General features: G+C 35.3%; 1 protein-coding gene across 3 annotated transcripts in view; it reads right to left on the reverse strand.

The window, feature by feature from the left end:
- Positions 1-24,169, reverse strand: part of LOC135153619 (centrosomal protein of 152 kDa-like) — a 32,139-nt gene that overhangs the window by 2,963 nt on the left and 5,007 nt on the right. For 2 of the 3 annotated variants that reach the window (XM_064097211.1, XM_064097209.1), the window contains exons 2-23: positions 22,855-23,171; positions 22,282-22,409; positions 19,678-19,786; positions 17,185-17,962; positions 16,642-16,791; positions 15,428-15,567; positions 15,077-15,277; positions 14,478-14,625; positions 13,875-13,966; positions 12,263-12,429; positions 11,505-11,709; positions 10,487-10,695; positions 8,815-8,943; positions 8,374-8,509; positions 5,741-5,890; positions 5,226-5,366; positions 4,659-4,823; positions 3,650-3,829; positions 2,714-2,956; positions 1,970-2,158; positions 1,476-1,551; positions 909-1,065 (exon numbers count right to left, since the gene is read on the reverse strand). In XM_064097211.1, the coding sequence (XP_063953281.1) occupies positions 909-1,065; positions 1,476-1,551; positions 1,970-2,158; positions 2,714-2,956; positions 3,650-3,829; positions 4,659-4,823; positions 5,226-5,366; positions 5,741-5,890; positions 8,374-8,509; positions 8,815-8,943; positions 10,487-10,695; positions 11,505-11,709; positions 12,263-12,429; positions 13,875-13,966; positions 14,478-14,625; positions 15,077-15,277; positions 15,428-15,567; positions 16,642-16,791; positions 17,185-17,962; positions 19,678-19,786; positions 22,282-22,409; positions 22,855-23,028 (4,067 nt within the window). In that variant the 5' untranslated portion in view covers positions 23,029-23,171. The remainder of the gene's footprint in view (positions 1-908; positions 1,066-1,475; positions 1,552-1,969; positions 2,159-2,713; positions 2,957-3,649; positions 3,830-4,658; positions 4,824-5,225; positions 5,367-5,740; positions 5,891-8,373; positions 8,510-8,814; positions 8,944-10,486; positions 10,696-11,504; positions 11,710-12,262; positions 12,430-13,874; positions 13,967-14,477; positions 14,626-15,076; positions 15,278-15,427; positions 15,568-16,641; positions 16,792-17,184; positions 17,963-19,677; positions 19,787-22,281; positions 22,410-22,854; positions 23,172-24,169) is intronic. The other variant, XM_064097212.1, reaches the window with a different exon arrangement.

Genomic DNA, 24,169 nt, shown 5'->3' on the forward strand with positions numbered 1-24,169 from the left:
TCAAACTGAAACCTAAGATACATGTTTAACTTTATCATTTGACTGTATTGTTAGTATAATTATGTCAAACACAACGAGTCATCAATTTCTTTTTTCATCCAGGTTTAAGAAATTCTGTATGAAGATTTAGACAATATTTATTTCTGGCAAGTATTGAAATCTATATTTTACAAAAAGCAATTTAAAGCTTAAGAATATCTGAATAGTTGAATCATTGTATATATGTTCTACATAAAAAAGCCCTAAAATATCACTTATCTTAACCAATCAAACTCTTGAATTCAGACAATTTTCAGCTGCAAATCTGAAGACATAACTAAAACACAAATAAACTGAAACAACTGTTTGTATTTTTATTTGTAAATAATATATTTATAATGTTTGATTGCTATATCATGGTATCATTTTATTGTTATATTTTGTAAATCCAATGCAATTCAGCCTAAATGGCTGCGATATGTGGATATTCTAATAAAACCTTCAAACCAACTCTGTCAAACTTTTCCTAGATGTGCATTACTCATTAAGAGCTAAACATGATAGCTACTCAGCTACAGTAACATTGAACATTTTTCTGTTGCAGGTACCCGTTTGTGGAATGCACTTTCATTGGACATTAAGTCTTTCCAGTTAAGAGAGCTCTTCCACAATAAATTAAAGACTTACCTAATGAATCAAGCATTTGCTTAATTGTTGTGGGATTACTTGTTATTTTTACTACCAACTTTAACTGATTGGGTGGGGGGTTTTTCTTGTCAATTTGTTCAATTTCTGTGTTTATTTTCTGTATTGTATAAGTTTTTTAATTGTCTGCCCTGAGTGTCATCGACAGATATGTACGCTATATAAATCTTACATTATTACTATTATTATGAACATATATAAATTTCCAGAGTGGTATTTCTCACCTTTTATTTTCTTTGGGAGCATCCCTCATGGACTGAACCTGTCTAGTGTAGAACTTGCGCATCTTTGCTGCCACTCTTTGTCTCTCTTCAAAGACAGCAGTCCTCAGGGTTTCTTGACATCGCTTCTGCATATCAGTGACATAGCTCATTGCCGAAGCTAGTTAAAGATGCAGATAAAACACAGAATTGAAAATGGGTATTACTATATAGGCCATACATTTTTTGCAAAACTGAAATTTCCACAATTTTTACCACATGAGAAAGCTTTTGAAGGTATAATTTTAAGATTTTACAACTACTATACATAGACATAATATTAAAGTAGAAAACTTGCTAGGTCGGGAAATAAACTAGTGCAAAAATTACCTCATATACAGTATCGACCTTTGACTTGATGCCCCAAAATAAATCAGATTATTGTCACTCACATAAACATACTTGGAGCAAGTTTGAAGCTGATACGTCAAACAGTTCTTTAGTTATCACAAGAACAATACACTGAACAGACTGACAACCTGACAAAATAATGCCCTGTTATAAATATCTATGGTGGGAATAGAAACTTACCTCTGACATTCTCTACTGACTTCATGTAATGCATCCTAAGCTCTTCAATGATAGATGACTCATTATTTGATATTGTCTGAAAAAGAAAGAAAAAAAATTAAAATTGGGCAAATCTTATCAAGGCGTCAAACATTGACGGTAGGAATGAACAAGCAGTTATTGACAGATGTGTTTTGAATCCCGCCAGGGGCCAAATTCATTAAAACTTGTGACTTTGCCATTATTGCACCTACCATAGAACTATGATTTTAATTGGCTACTAAAGCCCTGTTAGGCGCCAGAAGGGCAGGATTAATCACAGCTGTGAATTCTTTATAAAACAGACCCCAGATCATCAATATTATTCTTAATTTGCATAAACAGTCAAAATGACGACTTGGGGACAAATTAGAGTACAAAAGAGGAATGTACTTCAAGTTCAGGGATACACAATCCTATTCTAGTCATCAATGGGAAAAATAAAGAATGTGCATCTGAAATGATATGTTACATACCTGAGTAGCAATGCTATCAACATCTTTCTGATTCTGCTTACTTTCTCTCTTCAATTTCTGTCTTTCTTCCTCCCACTCTGCTTTTAGCTTTTCTACCAGTAATGAATGTTTCTGTTGGATAGCTGACACACGCTCCTGCATTGATTCCATGGTAACGGAGTTGGCCTCCCTCATCTCAATTTGTAGTTGCTGTCAAGATAAAAGAAACATTGTTTTAATCCCAAATACAGTTTTCTTCCAGGCTCAAGAAAAGTCATAGTTGTCAATAATATGAATGAAAATTATCAATTTGGAAAAATATGATGTTGAGTTCCTCCCTTTCAGTTATACAGAAGTTGATTGCGATTGATAGTTAATACTCTGTATCAAGGCAAGTCCATATAAAATTAGCCATTTCATGCATCTCACCCCCATTTTTATCCATTCTTACTTCACATCTCAGGAAGACAATACATATATGGATCAAACATACATAATTTGTGGAATTTCCCATTATGCTTGCATTTAATCAAAGTAAATACACTACAGGGAAAGAAAAGGTTTGTTGATTCCACTTCCTTGAATGCACAAATTGTATGTAAAAAGGAACCCCTGAGAGTGCATTTTTAAGACACACAATCCCATAAAGACAAGCACAGTATTTGTACAATAATAGCATTTCTAAATTATTAATGAAAATAAACATGTTGAGGTTGAAAAATGGGGGGGGGGGGGGTGAGTGGTGTCATTATTCAAGCTCCATACCTCTAGCTCATGTTGTAGAGTCTTCTCAGCCTGCTCTAGTTTGACTTGACAGGACTTTAGCTCCTGCTTTAGATCCATCACCTCCTGCTGGTGTCTCCCTTTAAGCTGGGCATACTTGGCTCTAACCTGCTTACTGTCTCTCTGGGAGACACCTAGGGCCTCCTGGATCCTCTGGAGCTGCTGCTTCAGCTCCAGGTGCTCCTTCTGGGATCTTGTTTCCTGCTCCTTGTCTTCATGGCTCTTCTGTGAAAGAAATGTAAACAATACAATTCCATACCACACTACACAAAAATCAATATCATGGTAATGTTACCTTTCAATAGATAACAATAACAACAATACTCAACAACCAATCCAAGTCAACATTCCAAGAAACCTTAGGATGGAAACTTTTTTTTTAATAAGATGAAGTTGGGTGCAAAAATACATATCAACATGTCATTAAGCTTTATGATAAATTGTCATTACTATCATTTTCTAAGGAGTTACAAGCTGCTTATAAAAACTACTGATACCATGGCCTTTGATTTCAGTGAACATCATTTGAAAACATATTTCATGAAATAGGCTGGTATTCTTTTTCTATATTTCAAGAGAAATAAATATGATATTACCTGTTTAAATTAATTGTTGTTTGTAAAATGCAAATACTAGTATATGAAAAAAATCAATTACCAGTAATTAACCTCTTATTTCATGAAACATTTGGTTGAGCATTCATTCAATATAGAATTTGTAAAACCCAAGAGATCTAAGCATTCTATTCCACTACATACAGACCTGTGTTTGTAATACACACTTACAAACGATGAAGCAGTGATAACAGCAAACAGTTTAGAATTTGTGTAACTTTTATGGTAAATGATTCAAATCCCTTTGATTGTAGGCGACAGGAAATATGACAATCTGATCTTAAGAAAGATGTAAATATTCTACCTTTTCTAAAGATTCCCTCCTTCTTTTCTCTTCTTCTTTCTTCCAGCTTTCCTTAGCTTCTTTCACAGCTGCTGCAATCCTTTCTTTGACCTGTAGGTCTTCATCAGTGAATCTCCCTTGCCATTCAGCTAATTGAAGAGCATGATCAGCCTTCATCTGTTCTATGGTAGATGCAGCAACCTAATATAGCAAATGAAAATATCTCTATTATCTATCTAGATGTACATTGTACAAGGCTTCTCAATGTGGAGCTGGACAATGAACATTAAATATCACAAATCATATAACTTTTGTAAATGGTTAATCAGGGAATAATTTTAATTTTCGCACATGATTAGCAGTTTTGTTTGAGAAATGATTGTAACTGATTTCAGTGCAGTCTAATAAAAAACTTTTTTGATACGCAACAGACATTTACGTACAGTTGTCTGAAAAATGCAATGAAGTTAAAAAATATATGCAATTAAATACCTAAATACCTAATATTTCTTAGAATCAAGTAACCATACATACATACGTATCTTGATAACTTGCAAATGGACTTCACGAACCTCAAATCTTACTAACTGAAATATAACCAGTAACCACATGATTTGGCAGAAAGAACTATCTACCTGGCAAAAAAATTAATCCCAAAATAACCACCTTTAAACAGATTCCATAGGTACAATTATTAACAATGGGCAGATATACTTTCCCACTTCTGATATTTTTGCTGCAGCTACAGAGGAAAGCTAAACAAAATGTTTCAATGAGTAAATTCATAAACTATCATTTAATAGCAGGAAAGTTTGTTATAATAGGTTGAAATGACAATTTGAAAATAAAAGTTAACAGCATTCTTTTTAAATCATATAAGTTTTTACTGAGTTTGAAATATGATTTATTGATACAGCTGCATTTCTGATGTTCAGGTAGCATTTACCTGAAGGGTGCACAGATGCCAAGATTAACCAGAAGAGTAACCCCCTCTTAGAATCTATTCTTCAAATCAACAACTTTTACTAACCCGATCCAGCGACATCCTACGTTGGTTTTCTTGTCTCATCCACTGTTCCTTGGCCTTCTCTACTTGGGTGTTAACTTGACTGGTAAATGATTCTAACAGTTCCTCATACCTCTGCCGTATGTCTTTCAACTCATAACCTAGTCTACTGATGTGATCAGCTTCATCCTAAATGATATCATAGCAATCTCATTGGTTCTGGTTCTCTTAGAATTCATATTGAATATCATCATCAGTATTTTTATTTGGTAGGAAACATACAAGAAATAAAATAATTAAGAGATAAATTACTGATAATAATTTGGCTGTGCTGCTTAGCAATGGCGAAAAAAATTGACATAATTGTCATTGTTTGTATCATCACCCTAATCATTATCACTGCCATCGTTGTCATCATCATCATCACCACTACCAATAATGCCATCACCTCCAATACATCATTATTACCACTGTCATCATCAAAATCATCTTCTTCATTGTTTTTAAATTTTTTTTATCAATATCATTCTCATTGATTTTTATTTTCATTATTTCATGGTCTAACTGATAAGATATTGCAAACCTACTTACTTTTTTAGCATTTTCTTTCTCTTTATCAAGCTTTGCTTCTTTCTCAGCCTCATAAATTTGTTTCTCTAGTTTCTTCTTCTGCTCCTCATGCGCATTCTTCACATAGTTCATTTCTTTTTCATACTTTTCTTGAAGTTGTTTCTAAATATGAAAGATAAAAAATGATTAATATACTAGTAAAAAGTAAAGGTGCATTTTGTTGTGCTAGTACATATGATCCAAGAATAGAATTATGATGAAAGTACTACATAATAATAGTAGTGATTCTTTTTATTAAGCTGAGCTTTTTTTTCCTTGTTAAAACTTCTATATGAAGCATATTTTCCCACTCTGTCCTTATCGGTCCTTATTAGATTGCTAAATACTACATTCCTTAGCATACCAAGTCTTAGCCCAAAGTGTTTAACATAATAAATTGAAGGTGCACATTGGAATATTAAAATATAATAGCAATAGTAGCAATTAAACCCTTCAAGTTTGATAATTTTTAAAGAAATATTAAACAACAAACCTACCTGATCTAATCTGATCTTCTCCAATGATTCTTCATGTTCTTTCTTCATTTTCTCTGAGAACAGGACAATCTCAGCTCTATGACTTGCCTCCATAGAAGACTTTAGTTCATCCAGGGCACTCTGCTTTTCTTTCTCCATCTCTTCTTTCATCTTTGAATAAGGTACATGAAAGAGATAAGTATTATATCACAGCTTACACTTCAAAGTACACAAGGCTAAGAAACTAATACATTCTGAACAGTGCAAGCCCTGTTCAACTTTACTTCATTTTTCAATTCAATTCAATTCAAAAATGGTCTTTATTGATAATCAAACATGTTAACAATCATACATGAAAAAACAGCAAGAGCTGGAAATATCATGTTTACAAGTTGGTGTTGGTACATTATTAAATACATAGTAAAAACCACAGTAAAATACATTCAAAAGGCTATATATTCAAAAGTTAATACAATTTAAATAAAGCATGAAAGGCAATGAATGAATGAATGAATGCAATTATGATAATGGCAGACTTGAAGGAGAGGAGACTGACACTTATTTAAATGACAAAAATAATTGTATGGTGGGGTGGGGATGATCATTTTGCATTGCCTTTCCTAGTCAACACACTCATCTTTTGTTGAGTATGTCAACCAAGAAAGGCAATGGACTGTTTTTAAATCTTGTTGTTCTTATTGGAAATTGTTGATAGTTGTTTGTACGACGAAGAGATATGTTTGTATGTTTTTTCCGAGGTAGCCATGTCTTACACAAAGGATGAGTTGAAAGTGATTTTGCAAACTTTTTACACAGTGTCAGTCTTCTCTCCTCAAGTGTTGGTAAATTACATACCTGACATGCATTTGTGTATGTGATGTAATTATGTCCTAAGATAATTTTACATACTCTCCGTTGTATTCTTTCAATAGTATTATTTTGTTTTGCTGTAAGACTGCTATGGAAAACTGGAGCGCAATATTCTAAAATTGGTCGTATATAACCCATATATATTGTCACCAAATCCTTCAAAGGTAAATTGAACTTTTTCAGTTTCCTTAACATATATAATTTTCTATTGCACCTTTTAACCAAGTCATTGACATGTAAAATCAGATTGTATAATAACTCCAAGAATTTTGATACTTTCTACATTACATAAGGCAGAGTTATTAATGGCAAGAACCTCAGGAGTGATGGGGTTTTTCATAAAAGTAATATGTAAGGTAAAGCACTTTGAGGGATTGAGTGACATATTATTTGACTGCGACCAGTATTGCACTGAATTAAGTACTGATTGTAATTGCGAAGTGTCAGTTGATTTACGACATTGTACTAAAGACAAATTATCAACATATTTAAAATAGTGTATAGGAATATTTTCACATAAATCATTTACCATAATTAAAAAAAGTATTGGGCCAAGTCGTGTCCCTTGGGGCACACCGGCATGATTAACTTTGATATCAGAAAAGATTCCATGATATAATGTACATTGCTTGCATATGTTATGACCAACAATAATACAACAACAAGGCAAACGCCAAGCGTTGTCTCGCCTGCATATTGCAGTCACGAAGAGACTGCATGTCGTCAAAACTACATGTATGCTATATGACTTAGATGGACCTCTGTTACGAGTTTGGCGATCCCACCTCAAAGCTATAGAAAGTTATTGTGTGTACAACACAGCAGTGCCAGTCATGGAAAGTTCATTGACCTTTGACCTTAATCAAATTCAACTCACATTCGAACTGCACCTTCAAAAGATGGACCTCTTGTTTGAATTTGGCAATCCTACCTCGAAGATATAAAAAGTTATTGTGTGTACAGCACAGCACAGGGCCAGTCATGGAAAGTTCATTGACCTTTGACCTTATTCAAATTTGGCTCACATTTGAACTTGACCTGCACCTTCAAGAGATGGACCTCTGTTATGAATTGGCGATCTCAACTCGAAGCTATAGAAAGTTATTGTGTGTACAACACAGCACAGTGCCAGTCATGGAAAGTTCTTTGACCTTTGACCTTATTCAAAATTCGACTCATATTCAAACTTGACCTGTGCCTTCAGGAGATGGACCTCTGGTATGAATTTGGTGATCCCATCTCGAAGCTATAGAAAGTTATTGGGTGTACAACCTAATTGTTGACGACGACGCCGACACCGGAAATAGTGATACCTATGTCTCGCTCCGCTACGCAGGCGAGACAAAAATGGTAGCTAATCAGGGAATAATTTTCCTGGTATCGCATCCCAATTCGCTCCACATTTTTGAAAGACTGATATGCATAAAGTCTTTTGTATAGCATATTTTTACATAGGACTGTACATTACTTAGTTGAGAGCTTTTCTCTTATGTCCAAAAATGCTATTCAAATTTGTATCGCAATACAGAACTAATGATTTCAATGATTCATTGATGAGTTGTTGATTTATTTAAAGATTTTATTCCAATTTAATAACTGTAGCAGGTATACTAAATTGCAATGACTACTACAACAGCATGAACTGTGAAATGAAAACACTTTAAATGACAATACCAAGAACAACATTTTCTGAATTGTTCCCTAAGAAATAGAAAGCGTGAAAAGAAATTGCGATACACAATTTGAATCAAAGGGTTGAATTTGGCAAACAATTTGATATTCACCTGTTGCAGAGAGTTTTCTTGTAAAGAACTGATCTGTTTCTCCATATTGTCTTCAAGTGATTTTTTCTCATCACACAGCTCTACATAAAGGGCCTTAGTTTTGTGAAGTTCATTCTCTAGTTCAGTCATCTCATTCCTGTCATATGAAAAAATAAATTCATGGAGCTCATTGTTACTTCAAATCTAGAAATATATATCATCACTCACGCACTGGAAACAGGATAAATGAATAGAATTCTCATGGCTGCATGAAATTCAAAACTAACTTATTCTTAAATTAATTCAATTGAATTATTAAATTCTGAGATTGATTTCAGTCCAATAGTTCAAAAAATCTTCATTTTTTAGTAATTACAGGTATATGAATGCAAGTGGATGTTCAGATTATTAAGGCATTCCTTATGGGGAATGGATTCTTCAACACTGTCATGGACCACTTACTTGAGTTCTTGAAGCCGATACTGATGAGCTTCAATAAGAGTTTCTTTCTCAGTCTGAAGCTTAGTAACCAGCTGTTCTCTCATATTACGTGATGCATCCTCATGGAGCTGCAAACATGTTGCTTGGCACCTAAACAAAGATCAGAGATGGTCATCAATTTATATTCCAAAAATCAACATTCTCATATGAGTTTTACTCTTTCCATATCGTTATAAACGGTGCACAACTTACAATACCAAATGTAGAAAAAATATATGAACAATGAATTGGTCTTATTGGGATCAGAACGAGTCCTAATAAGTTGTAAGTCTGTTTACAATTTGAACTGGCTGTGCACATGTTTCTTATCATCTTATCGAAAGTGTAACTGATTGAAATTGATCTCAACCATACAAATCATAAAGATTCTACATGATGCATTATTGACTGTCTATGGTTGAGATGGAATTGAATCATTCATCTTCCTTAAAAGAAGAAAAGGTCAATGGTCCTTTTACACAAAACTAAGCAAATGATAATACACTGATCACTATATGCATTCACGTTCACAGATCAACTAAATAATTACACAGTAGCTTTCTAAGCTTTGATATGAAATCCAGGTCTATTTGAGGTGTGATGGCTAGGTAAAATGGTGGATATGGTCGAAGAACAAACTAACAACGAGAATTATCACTGAAGGTGATTAATAACCCCCCATATTCCGTTACCATGGCAAGAGCTTTCAACACATGGAAAAAATGTGTCTTGCCTTGTATTACCCCAATATCGATGTGTGAGCTAAATATCATGAGAATTAGTTAAAAACAGATGAAGTAGTTCAGACTGCAAGATTTTTGCCTGATTTTTTTAATGTCATTACCATGGCAACAAGATGTCCAACTCATAGAAAAATATGCCCTGCACATCTTTACTTCAAGACCAATGTATGAGCCAAATTTCATGAGAACTAGTTGAACACTGATGAAGTAGTACGAACCGCAAGATTTTTACCAAATTTGGGGCATATAATATGTTGTTACTATGGCAACTCGATGTGTCTCAGACATCTCTACCTCAAAACCCAACATGTGAACCAAATTTCATGAGCATTGGTTGAAAATTGATGAATTAATTCAAACTGCAAGATTTTCACCCATTTTTCACCATAAAATATATATCATTACCATGGCAACATGTTTTTTGACACACATTTTATATGTCTTGCACATCTTTACCTCAAGACCAATATGTGTGCCAAATTTCATAAAAATTGGTTAAAAACTGAGGAAGAATATCGAACTGCAAGATTTTTACCTTATTTTTGCCATAATATACCGTTAACATGCCAACACAATTTCTGACACATACGAAAAATGGGTCTTGCACATCTTTTCCTTAACACCAATATGTGTGCAAAGTTTCATGAGAATTGGTTAAAAACTGAGGAAGTAGTTCGATGCGCAAGATTCGCAACCGACCGACCGACCGCCCGCCCGTACAATGATTCCTATTTACCCCCTTCAAACTTCGTTTGGTGGGGGTATAAGAACAAATACACAAACAATATTAAACAAAAAACAAGACATAACACAATAAAACAAAGACATAAAGCAAATTAATAAAGATGTGAAAGCAAGTGCCAAACAACTGGTAAAAGTAAGCAACAATTGAACCATCAATTAATCCTTACCTATCCACTGCTTCTTTCTTATCTTGATCACTATCAGCCACCATCTCAGCCATCTCAGCCTTTAGTGATGCCACTTTATCTACCTGTTCCTGGTATGCTACTGTCTTAGATTCCACTTCTAATTTCAACCCTTCTAATTGTTCATTATGAGCATCTATTTCTTGGGCTGAGTTCTGTGATGAGGTGTTCTTGAGTAATTCACGCTGAGCCTGATAAAAATTGGTGGGGGGGGGGGGTGGTAAAGCAAACTCAAAATAGTGAGACATGCATATTAATCATGATGACAAAGGATTTAAGGGTTTTATAGACAGTTTCTCCTCCGATCTTATTTACCTGCTTCAATTAACTCTTCAATTTTATTCCTCTATATTTGCTTCCTCAGCTCCTATATCTTTTCAATGACTTCAACATCTAAGCCCCAATTCACCTCCAAATAATCAACTGTAACTTCAGTTCCCTCCACTTTCTCCTTCCATTACTGTCCCTATGTGTAGAAAATTATGGCTCACTTGATTACTCTCCGGACTTTGAAACAGAGGGTCGTGGGTTCAAACACCGGACAAACCGTAATTTCATTAAGCAATAACTTGATCCACACTGTGCTGCACTTGACCCAGGTGAGATAAATCGGGACCTGGTAGGATTAATTCCTTGAATGCACTGAGCACTGTTGATAAATGTGGTAGCTCAACCTAAAGTCAGGGCAATAAAAGTTGTGCTTTGTTTTCTCAGGCAAAGAGCACTATATAAATTCAGATATTGATTCTTACTTTTATATCTTTGCTTCCCTTAGCTCCACCAAGATCCTCCTTCAACCTTGAACTATCCCTAATGATCAACTGAATATCTAACCCTTAACTAGCTTCCAAATCAATATAGCTTCAGCTCCCTCCTTTCTTTCCTTTTTATGCCCCTCCATCCTTGCCTCCATGAACACCATCTGGAGGTTAGTATCATTCTCCACCTTGGACCTGCAACATTGCCATTTGATCCACTTCAATATTGTCCCCCAACTTACCTCAAGCTGCCCAACTTTTGCTTCAGCTCCTTCCACTCTCTCCTTCCACTTAAGTCCCTCTAACTTTGCCTCCCTGAGCTCCACCTGGAGTTTGGTGACCTGCTCTCTCTTTGATCGGATGCTCTGTAGAGACCGACCAAGCTCTGCCTTCAGCTTCCCAAGGGTCTCTTCAGGAGACATGGACTCCTTGGATTTTTTCTGAGGTCTGTGTGGGGTTGGACAGGAAGAGATTCAATATATTTGACTGTGAATCGCATCATGACACATTTTTAATTTTGAACTTTTAATTTTGAATTTAAACTCTGGTCTAAAGTTGTGATTCAAATATGGAAACCCAAATGTGACACAACTCATCGGCACATTAAGCACTTAATTCATTTCAACTCATTTTTTTTTCCATTTTCATCAATGCTTTTTGTTTTCCACATTTTTAGCACAGACATAGATCATGGCTTGAGTTGAACTGGACATCAAAACACAGGCCTATATTTTTTACAGTAAAGAATGACAACATTGCAAATACAATAAATATTAACAACAAAAAAAGGAAAGGAAAAAAAAAATGTAAATGTAATAACAGCTTGAGCAATAAAGTTGACAATGAGCCTGTATTTTCTTCCATCTTTATTTAACTTACTGAAGGACATAGTGTGAACTTGGGTTGGGTTTTTGTGAAAATTTGTGGAAAAAAATATGTGGTCCCCTTCCCCAGCCCTGAGGCTGCATATGGCCATGAAGGGAAGGCTATAATATCATACCCTGAGGGGAGTGGAGTTTTCCAGTCTTCCTTGGCAAGGTTTCTCACTATGTCTGCATCGGTTGTGGTGGGTGGAGAATGCTGCTTAACCCCTGACCCTGATACAACCCCAAGGTCAACAGCACCTTCATAAAGCATTATCTGGTCTTTCAGATCAGCTAGCTCCTCCTTTGAAAAAAAAATATATCACTCAAATTTGTTTAAATTCACTTTTTCAAATCAAAAAAGAAGTTTAATCAAAGTGTGTACATATATAACAAACAAATATACAGGAACAACATTATCACATGTTATAAAGCTAGTTTTTAAGGATGAATTTTAAGAAAACAATATACTAATGCATGTATCATTCACTTTTCAAAAGTAAAAAAAATCTTTCAAAAGGCTCTCAATGAAAATACCAGGATTTTGCAAATATAAAACTACTTTCTCCTACTTTTCCACAGATGGAATAAAATATGATACCACTGAGGAGGGGTTGATAGTTGAGAGTGGGATATCTGTAGGGGGGGGGGTTTGGTAATTATCGTCTACATGAAGCCATCCTAACATGAACAAGTGGAATGCCTCTGGCCGTCTCACCTGCATCACGCGATTCAATATAGCAGCAGTGCTGATTTTGAAAACTACTATAACTCGCACAAGATGTTCAGTGATACTTGGTTACTCTTATTTCCACGTTTTATGAACTAGACCGATACACTTATAGAGATATGATGGCAATTCAACAAATACCCCCAACGTGGCCAAAGTTCTTTGACCTTACATGACCTTTGACCTTGATCATGTGACCTGAAACTCGCACAGGATGTTCAGTGATACTTGATTACTATTATGTCCAAGTTTTATGAACTAGACCAACACACTTTCAAATTTATGGCTGTAATTCAACAAATACCCCAATTTGGCCAAAGTTCATTGACCCTAAATGACCTTTGACCTTGATCATGTGACCTGAAACTTGCACAGGATGTTCAGTAATACTTGATTACTATTATGTTCAAGTTTCATGAATCAGATCCATAAACTTTCAAAGTTATGATGGTAATTCAAAAGATACCCCCAATTCGGCCAAAGTTCATTGACCCTAAATGACCTTTGACCTTGGTCATGTGACGTGAAACTCATGCAGGACGTTCAGTGATACTTGATTAACCTTATGTATAAGTTTCATGAACTAGGTCCATATATTTTCTAAGTTATGATGACATTTCAAAAACTTATCCTTAGGTTAAGATTTTGATGTTGATTCCCCCAACATGGTCTAAGTTCATTGACCCTAAATGACCTTTGACCTTGGTCATGTGACATGAAACTCAGGCAGGATGTTCAGTAATACTTGATTAACCTTATGGCCAAGTTTCATGAACTAGGTCCATATACTTTCTAAGTTATGCTGTCATTTCAAAAACTTAACCTCAGGTTAAGATTTGGTGTTGACGCCGCCGCCGCTGCCGCCGTCGCCGCCGCCGTCGGAAAAGCGGCGCCTATAGTCTCACTCTGCTATGCAGGTGAGACAAAAACTACAAACCTGTGAATACATGATATCTATAAATTCACTTGATACTCAATGGGATTCCTTCAAAGGTCATTGTAAAGATACCTATAATTACCTGCAATATTTGGCACATATTTTCTGCCATTGCTTTGGATTTGTAAGCATCATTAAGTTTGACCTGAAGCTCTTGAACTGCTGGCAAAGAACCTGCAATAACACAAAGGAGAGCAATGAATGAATTGTTAATAAATTCATTAACACTCATTAACCCAACCTTTGACCACATCCCCACCCCTTTCAGTTTTTTCAGTCAACTCCATAACCACAGTAGATGTGAGGTAATCATTTCATTGCCTTTTTTCCTTCAAGTTTTGCACATCTTTTGATTCTAAGTTTGGTACCAGGAATTTAGGGCACAAATTAATAGAAAATAATGATTTTTTGTGCAAAACTGTAAATTTTGTATCAAAACCAATTTGAAATGCAAAAATTAAATCCTGGATACATTCAGTCATACAAAAAAAAAACACCACAAAATACATGAGAATAAAAAAGAACTAACAAAATTAAAGAAAACAATAAGAATTAATTCAATAAAAACGTAGAATTTCATTACATGAATGTCATATCTGCATGACTACTCATCAGGTTTAAATACTCTTACGGAAAATAGAATCTATATTTAGAAAGATAGTGTTTGATAATCATTTAAACCAACCTTGTAATATAAGCTCTTGGCATCTCTTCTGGCTGTCTTGCAGAGAAGCTGTTAGTCTATTAACTGTTTCTGCATGTTCCATTCTTGCTTGATCAACCCCTTTAAGAGATGCTTGCAGTTTTGCTTCTAACTGTTCAACAAGTGTACTCTACAGATCACAATAAAATTAGAAGAACAAAAATGATTAAAAACTACAATAAACTATCAATCAAGTAATATCTAGATGAGTGGTGATAAGAGGTGAGCTATCAAGTTTTTATTTGTACAAAGTGTAAATGCGATATAATTTATCAAAGATATTGGAATAGAGTGCTAGAAATATGTTGCAATGTTATTCCAAGCAACATAAAGGGTTAGAATTGAGTTTTGATTAGATCTTATTGTCTGTTCACAGGATTAAAGTCATGAATTGGTTATAAGCAGAAAAATTATTGTTTTGTCAAACAGGCAATAATGTAGGAAGTCTGTAAATTTCCGAAGCGAAACAAGCAAAAATTAACCATGTCTTATAAAAGAAACTTCAAAAGTACAAGAATGCATTGATTTTTTAAAATAGTATTTCTTCATCATCTCTTCTCAATTATAAACAGAATAATGACCTTTTCAGAAGCCATCCTATTTGCTGCATCAACTTTCTCCCGTAGTTCTGACGTTTCTTGTGAAAACTTCTGTTTAAGTCCCACTAAAAGAGAATCCTGCTGTTCTCTTGCTCTATGCAGTGGCTGTGAACGATGGACTTCAACCAATTGGCGATTCAGGCTTTCTATGGTAGCTTTAGCAGTGTCCAATTCTGAATGAATCTATGATGATGGGAAGGTAAAAATGTATTTAGAAATAATGTGTAAATAACTGGCTATCAATAAATAATTGGAAATAAAAATCAACATAGATGATAACTGATTTTATTTCATTTTTAATGAATTTCCTTTTTTTTCTGAAAGATTTTTTACCTGTTGGTTAGCTTCTGTGAGAGCCTGGACCTGTTGCTGGGCTGACTGTAGCTGGCCTCTCAGTGTATGGTTCTCATTATTCATTTGATTCATCAGCTTCTGACTTTCACCATAGGTTGTACCTAAACCATCTCTCTCATCTAAACAGTGATAATGAAAAACTTTGTATCAGGGCGAAATAGAGCCTTGACAGAAAATAATTCCTAAATTAAAAATCATAAAAATCGGGTTGGACAATTTAAAGTTTAAAGGTAAACAAACACAAAGTTACAAATAAATTCTTTTCAAAACTTAGAATCACTACACATAGGATTAAGATATACAAATTAGCTGGATCAAATTGTCTGTTCTGTGACATAGTTTTGGACAATTTCAATCATGAGGACAATCTGTACTCCATGCTGTAAGCTAGCATTTTATTATACAGATTATTTCTTGACAGTGCTCTTTATTCTAGCAACTTAACCCTAAAAGGACTGCCCCTCAACGCTTCACACGATATTTCCGAAACGCAAAAAGGTAGTGCCACAAACTTTAATGAATTTTTTCTTTGAAGTCTCGCGCAACTTTTGAGACCAAATTTGCGACATATGGGTATAGAATCATGAGGCCACATGACTTTTTACGAGACAATGTCATGCCAAAATGGTTCATTTTTATACTTTGTGTACAAAATCTATGGGAGATGAAATTCATAAAAGGGTGATTATTTTTTTTATCAATTTAGGGTTTTATTTAGTTGATAAATGGTCTGTATTAATTTCCATAAAAAACAAGATAAAAAAGAAATACATAAGAAATTCTAAAAACAAAGAAATACATAAAGAAAAAATTTGCTTTTACAATTTTTCTTTGTGGAAACCAGTAAAATAGATTACAATGACTTCTGGAAAATAAAGAAGAAAATTTGAAGTGATATTGGGTGTTGAATATGCAAATGTTTTTCATGAATAAGTTTGCATATTGTATTCATAAAAAATAAAAAAAAACAATTATTTTCAGAATTTTTTTTATACTGGCTTGTAGTTTATGTGGTAAGGAATGCACAGGCCAATTTTCAGTCCCATCCATCAAACAAACAGCGGCCGAGATCAGAAGGGGGCCACCATGCCCCCCATCCTCAATGTGTTTCTTTGCTATGAATGAATGTCTTTACAGTTTTTTAAATTGCAATAGATAGAATGGATAGTTTAATCATGATAGTGGTTAATCACCTTGTGCCATTGCAAGCTGATGATTAAGGATGCGCTTTTCCCTGGTGCTTTCCTCACGCAATGCCTCTAGCTGAGTTGTCAGGTTGTTTATCTCACGCCCCCGAGCCTGGTAGAGTATCTCTAGTTGAGCTATATTCTGACCTCTGCTTCCTGTGGGAGCATAGGGACCAACGATAAGAATGAGTGAAGAATGATTTCTGTGTGCACTTTTGGCCAATGAGAGATCGTGGTACTGCAAATCAACCAATGCCACAATAATGAAAAAAATTTACAAAAATATCCCCAGAATACTAGCACAATCATTTACAATCTATCAAACATGCACATTATTTTCACAGTATTTTAATTCCATTTACTTAATTTAATAATTTTTTTAACATATGAGTATGGACCCACAAACAATTATAGATGGATTGTTATAATAACCCATCACCCATCTATAATACATGCTTTCATAACTGACAAAATTTTTCTATCAAGTATCATGCTACATACCATATAGAAAGCTGACATTTTGATTTATCTTTTGATTCTGATACTAACCTGCATGATTGTACTCTGTCTGATAAGGATCCAGATGATGCTGAAAGTCAACATCACCGTTCATCATCTGTTCTGACATTATCCTCCTCGTATCATTCCTTGCCTCCTCACTATTATTCTCTCTCTTTCTTTGATAGTGCACCATTCCAACGTTTGGCTCACTGGATGCATGCCGCATGACCTGCCCATCCTCTTGACGTGGTGGGAAGTGATCAAGGTCCTTCCACCCTGCAGCTTTGCTGATTGCTGTCGGCTTGGTCTTAGCCAACTTGGGTGGTTCGTACTGCTGACTATGTCTCCGTTCCCCCATGAAAGGCTCTTCCTCTTCACCATTAGGGTCATGATGATCCTGGAGATAATAGTCTGAATCTTCTCTGTCTTCTCCATGGCCATTTGGGATAAAGTCATGATCTGCTGGCATGTGCAGCCCATGCTGCATGTTGCCTGCATTCTCCAACGGATAGATCCCGTTGACATGCTTCTCCTGTTCATCCTCCTCCCCATAATGCTGGCTCTCCTCATGTTCACTCAAGTCAAGGTCACTATGGTGTTTGTCACTGTATGCTGTCTGTCTCCTGGCAGCGTCCCAAGCAGCAGTGGTTGGACTTAGTCCTTGATGGAACTTGTTGTGCTGTTCAGGGATCTGTAATCGGTTGTGATGGTGTTCAAAGTGCCAATCTTGACTGTTATCTGGAGTGTGGTCTTCACTGCCTTTGGAAGGATCCCCATGTCCGTTGCTCAATGGACCAACCTGGTGGACTCCATGTCGACCTGCAACCTAGAGGTCATTTTTTCAATAGCAGTCAGTGTATGTTCAAGTTTGCACAATAAACATATCAAGGAAATTAAATTGTCATATTTTATTTTAAGAGACATATGTCATGTTCTGTATAACATTCACATAAAAGCAACTTATTGATATTGTTGTGCCACCACTTGACGAAAAAATAAAGGATTGAAAAAAGAAAAAAATAATAGCTTTAAATGTAAAAATACTCTCTTTGTTTATTTAAAGGACAAGTCCACCCCAACAAAAAAAATGAATAAAAAGAGAAAAATACAACAATCATAACGCTCCCTGAGCATGTGGAATTAGCATTGTTTAATACTATATGGTTCAATCAAGTTGGTCCTTATTGTCAAATCTGTAAAAAAATGAAATATTGTCTTAATTCAAACAATAAAAAAACAAAAGAAATAGTAAGTGGGGGACATCATCGACTCTCTGATTTGCATGCCAATTTAATGCGCATATCACTGTTTTGTGAAAAATAAGCGAAAATTTAAAATGTCATAACTTTCTTATTTTACATCCAAATTTGATGAAACTTTCAGTGTTATGCTAGTTTAATTTTTCTCTATTTATTCAAATCAACATTTTTCTGGGGTGGACTTGACCTTTAACAAAGGTATACAAACCTTGAAAAAAAAAGAGGAGTCAACAGTCAACTAAATATGAAGCTTTGGCATTACAATAATCATGAAATCAAAAAGTGTAACACTGTTCCCAACTTCATATGGAGTATATATCATTGACCAACTTAAAATATTCTGTTGTTGGAGGATTCTTTTTTGTTATAATAGACTTTTTTTATGTATTCACAAACACTAAAATGGAGGTGTAGTCCTAATTTAACATCTGTTATTTGTGAATTATAACACATTCTTATATAGTGTTTAAACTAAATAACTGATCATAAAGTTTGTTCTTATAAAGACCTATATAATTCATCAATGGAATAAGTGAGAGATTAAGAAAAATCAGTGGCATTCTTATAGACTTCTATACTATGATGAAACTGATTAATTACATTATTCTGAATCAATATTTATATTCATTTTTTTTCTTCAAATGTTTCAGATGTTTACTCATACAGGGCAAAGAAAAACTGATTGACATGTATGTAGTCTCTATAACATGCTGACTAAACACTCAAGGAAGATTGACATTTACAGGTGGTTTGTTGTGAAGGTTGCATGCTCTTTCACATTCTCCAATTGAATGCCCAACAACTTGTCAGTCTATCTACTAATGAGGTCATTGTTAGAGATTTCTCTTCTTGTTCACGGTTATTGTTACTTGCTTGGATTATCATCCTTTTCAACCAATTTCATTCTTTCAGGTAAAGCCAACAGTGTGAACAATAACTATAAGCATACACAGGTTCAGGTTCATCATCAAACAATGTCAAATCAATGGACAATGAATGGCATTATCGACAATAGGAACCATCCAAACCCTCCATCCACTTCATTAATGCCAACCTTTAGAGTGTTTGTTTCACTATCCATAGTTCTGCATGCATTTTACTTCTACATCATCAGTGATCATCATTCCTATTAATTTTTCTTTATTAGCAATGCAGAATATGAAATTCAGGCTAAGAAAATAATATTAGACTCTCCAGGGCTACCTTTTGATCAAACTTACAAAAATTTGCAACATTGTATACAGTTTGTCTATCGCATTATTGAATGAGAATGACTGCTTACCCCTGCTGGTGTCTTGAGTGGGGGAGCACCTCCCCAGATATGGGGAGTAGAGACTTGATGGTAAGCATCAGGTTTATACAGCCACTGATGCTGATCATCTGCAGAAGGACTGTAAACATAATATAATTACTAGACAAAATCAGATTTGCTTGAATGAAAATAAGAATGTTAAAAGAGATATTTTAATATCTAAACAAAAGCTTGACTTGTATGTATGATATATTTTCATTAGATAAAGAGAGGTTAGGCTTGAAGAAATTAGAAATTTGTAATTATCATGGAAGAGCCTAGCAGGACTGCTCGAGTAATATACAGCTTTTCTCTATTAATATTTTTACTTCTTTTATTTGGAGAAAAAGGTAATAAAAAAAGAAAACATGTTCAGTGCAGAGAAAGGAGCAAAAGAGAGGAATGGAAGGAAAATAAGAAAGAGGGAATGAAGTAAATTTATATAGGTCTGGATGACTTAAGGCCACTGCATACCTTACGACCTAAGTGGTCTACGACTGGTCTGCGACTAAGAGAGGGGAGATGAATCACAAGGTAGTCATAAGCCTCGACAACACACACCTTGCGATCCGACTACCCTGATGTCTGCGACTCATGTATGCGCTTTTTGCCGATTAAGCAACTGAGAAATTTACTGTGTTTACACGCTCGGCTCCTGGGTTATCTTGCGTCGCGTTTACACGCTGCCCCAGCTCGCGGTGCATACTCGGCTCGCAGGACAAAAACAAAGATCAGTGGATAAAATTTACATAATGGAACCTGCACAAATTGTCGGTGCAGACTCGGCTTCATGTTTACATGGAGAAAAAATGGCCGTGTCTGCACCTACTATTTTGGCAGAACAAAATTGCCGTGTCTGCACCACGAGCAGATGGAGCGTGTAAACACAGAATATGATGCTTACTACTACGTATGTGCGTTGCATATCAGTATATCATGTATGCGTCAGTATTTAAGTGTGACTCTGCTGTCTGATTGGCTGGAAGTTGGATTGAGCTTAAGATTCAGTTGTAAGGATTCGACATGTCAAATCCTTATGATTTTCCTTGCGATTTGTCTGTGACCGGTCTGAAACTCTCAAGCTGACAAGAGCTGTGACGTCACATTTCCATTCACGCAGACCAGCCGGGTCGTAAGGTGTGCAGTGGCCTTTAGTGTAAAAAAAAAAAAGATAAGAGAAAAAGAGCAAGATACATGCGAGAGAGATAGAGAAAGTGTGTGTATTTGTGTGTATGTGTGAGAGCGGGTGGGGAGAGTGACAGAGATATAGAGATAAAGAGAACTATATGACGTCACATTTCCATTCACGCAGACCAGCTGGGTCGTAAGGTGTGCAGTGGCCTTTAGTGTAAAAAAAAAAGATAAGAGAAAAAGAGCAAGATACATGCGAGAGAGATAGAGAAAGTGTGTGTATTTGTGTGTATGAGCGAGTGGGGAGAGTGACAGAGATATAGAGATAAAGAGAACTATATATTTCAAATACAAAACTGTAAATTGTATGAATAACACTGATGAATCTAAACAAGTGGAACGCCTCTAGCAGTCTCGCCTGCATTACGCAATTCGATATAGCAGCAGTGCTGCCTTTGAAAAACAGCTAATGAATAATTATTCAAAGAAAACACTAATATGATAATAAAATATTATGTCCATTGACCCAAAATGACCTTTGACCATGATCATGTGACCTAAGACATGTGCAAAACAATCATTCATACTTGATTACCCTTATGTCGATGTTTCATGAGCAAGTACCATAAACTTCCTAAGTTATGATGCCAATTCAACACATGTATACTCCCAACACGGCCAGAGTTCACTGACCTTTAAATGACCTTTGATCTTGGCCATGTTCCTGAAACACACACAGGGCAATCAGGGAAATATTGCTGTTCTTATGTCCAAGTTTCATGAACTAAATCCATAGACTTTCAAAGTTATGATGATAATTCCACAAATACCCCCAACATTACCAAAGTTTGTTGACCCTAAATGACCTTTGACCTTAATCATGTGACGTGAAACTCAGGCAGGATATTCAGTGATACACTATTACCCTTATGTCTAAGTTTTATGAACTAGGTCCATATACTTTTGAAGTCATGACAACATTTCAAAAACTTAACCTTGGTTAAGATTTTGATATTGATTCCCCCAACATGGTCTAAGTTCATTGACCCTAAAATGACCTTTGACCTTGGTCATGTGACCTGAAACTAAGGCAGAATGTTAAGTAATACTTTATTACTCTTATGTCCAAGTTTCATGAACTAGGTCCATATATTTTCTAAGTTATGATGACATTTCAGAAACTTAACCTTGGTTAAGATTTCAATGTTGACGGCGCTGCTGTCGCCGCCGCCGTCGGAAAAGCGGCGCCTTAGTCTCGCTCTGCTATGCAGGCGAGACAAAAAACTAAGAATTATAGTTAAAGATGGAGAAATTTCATGTAAAAGGACCCAAATCATACCTTCAATGCCTTGGTGATAATGATATAAAGTAATGAGTGAGGTAGGGTAAAGAACTCAACCTTGGAAACTCAAAACTGTAGTAAAACATGGAAATTTGATGTCAAAAGACAAAAAAAAAACATACCTGTGTTGCCTTGGAGATAACTCCGGTGAACAGCTTGATAGTGAGGATGATTGTTCAGAGCTTGGGATGGACTGAACATCATCTTCTAACAAGTCATCTGGGAGAGCCTTTGACAACAAGTCCCGCAACTTTACACAAAAATAAGAAAATATAGACTCTTATTTAGATAATATTAGGGAATGAAAAGCAACTCTCCAATCATAAAGTATAATAAGGAAGCAGGGTCTTATAACATTTCTATATTCATTTTATTTTGTGTGACAAACTGACAGGACATTTACTGTGGACATAGATCATGCATTGCTGCATTACAAATGATCTTGCAATGTATGCTTGGATCACATGCTGCACTAAAGAAGAGAAGTTTATATGTAGCTATGACTTTATCAGCAGTCTTTAAACACTCAACAATAATGCAGCATAATCTGTGGTCCAGCGCAGCACAATGCGGATGAATTTCTTACTGAAGGAAATGAAGGTTGTGGAATGGCACTTGAGCCTGTCATTGAAAGGCAAATGTCAGAACCACTCCAATCATGGCATTTCCACATAGTCTGAATGAATTGAACTCACCTTCAAGAGCAAAACTTTGATGTCTCCCACATCTTGCAAAACTATCTCTGTATCCAAAGATTTGAGACTGCTAAGCAGACTTGTTACTTTTAATCCTGGTGCTTCACCTACCATAGCTCTGATAAGGTGCTCATTATTTATTTCAGAAAGGTTCAAACTATGCTTAATCTGCATCACATAACCACTGCATTGAAAGATCACAAGTTGTTATCTGTCTTATATCCATGATTTTGTTGCCATGAAGAATAATGAAGTTTGTTACCATACCATAATGGCAACATCTGTACCAACATCTTTGTAATTCACCCATTCGTAATCTATTGCGATAAGAAGGAAAGATAGTGTAATGAAATAATCCACTCAAAAATCCACTGTATCTGGAAGATTATTTCCACAAATGTTACAGTAATCAATCATTTTGTCTTTTCATGATTTCCAAAAAGTGTGAAAGTGTAGATCAACAAGGACTGGATCATCAACAGGAAATAGGAGACACAAACATCTAGTAATTTTTAGAGGAAGAAGTCAAGTGCATTAGCTCAGCTTTCACTTGCCTCCAGGTTAAAAAGGACCAAGTAGTCAGTCGCAACACCAACCCCTCATTTGAATTAAAGAGTGAATGAAGTGTAAGAAGAATATTTTTCAAAGAACCAAGTCATGCATGAAAGATTCTTTGATGATTCTTCGACCATGCACTGCTTTTCAACCTGGGCTCTTCCATCCCTAATATGTTGAAATGCAGGTAAGCAAGAAGTAGTAAAGCATGGCTATTGGACAAGTTCAGTCACATGATATTAAAACTTCTGAGACCTTTCCAATTAGAAGATCTTATTCCCCTTCTCCTTCTATCATTATCAGTCTAGTCATTACATGTACACTAAAACCACTTGACTACCCTTGGCAGTCCCTTTGTTATGTACTCAGGCAGAACAAATACTCTTAAAAGTCCTAACACTTAATTGCACTGAAGTTCAATATTGCTTATTGACAGCTGGAACAACTATTTTGCTTTTCAATTTGATTGGCAGTTTTGGTCATTGGGGAAATTATTTCAACAATTTTCTGAACTAAACAGTTCCAAATAGCCTTCTGGGCTGCTGTACAAATGATATTGTTAACAAACAAATTAATAAAAATAAAGAAATCTATGATTTATGTAAAAAGGAAACGACGGAAAAAAATAGAAAAAAATACAAATAGATAAAAAAGGCTGAAGAATAAATAAATATAAGACTAAAAAAAAAACTACCTTAATCCTAAAAAAGACAACCCCCCCAAAAAAAAAACTTTAACATCAATTTTACTTTGTAAGCCT

The sequence above is a fragment of the Lytechinus pictus genome, chromosome 3 (genome assembly GCF_037042905.1).
Source record: "Lytechinus pictus isolate F3 Inbred chromosome 3, Lp3.0, whole genome shotgun sequence".
Lineage (NCBI taxonomy): Eukaryota > Metazoa > Echinodermata > Echinoidea > Temnopleuroida > Toxopneustidae > Lytechinus > Lytechinus pictus.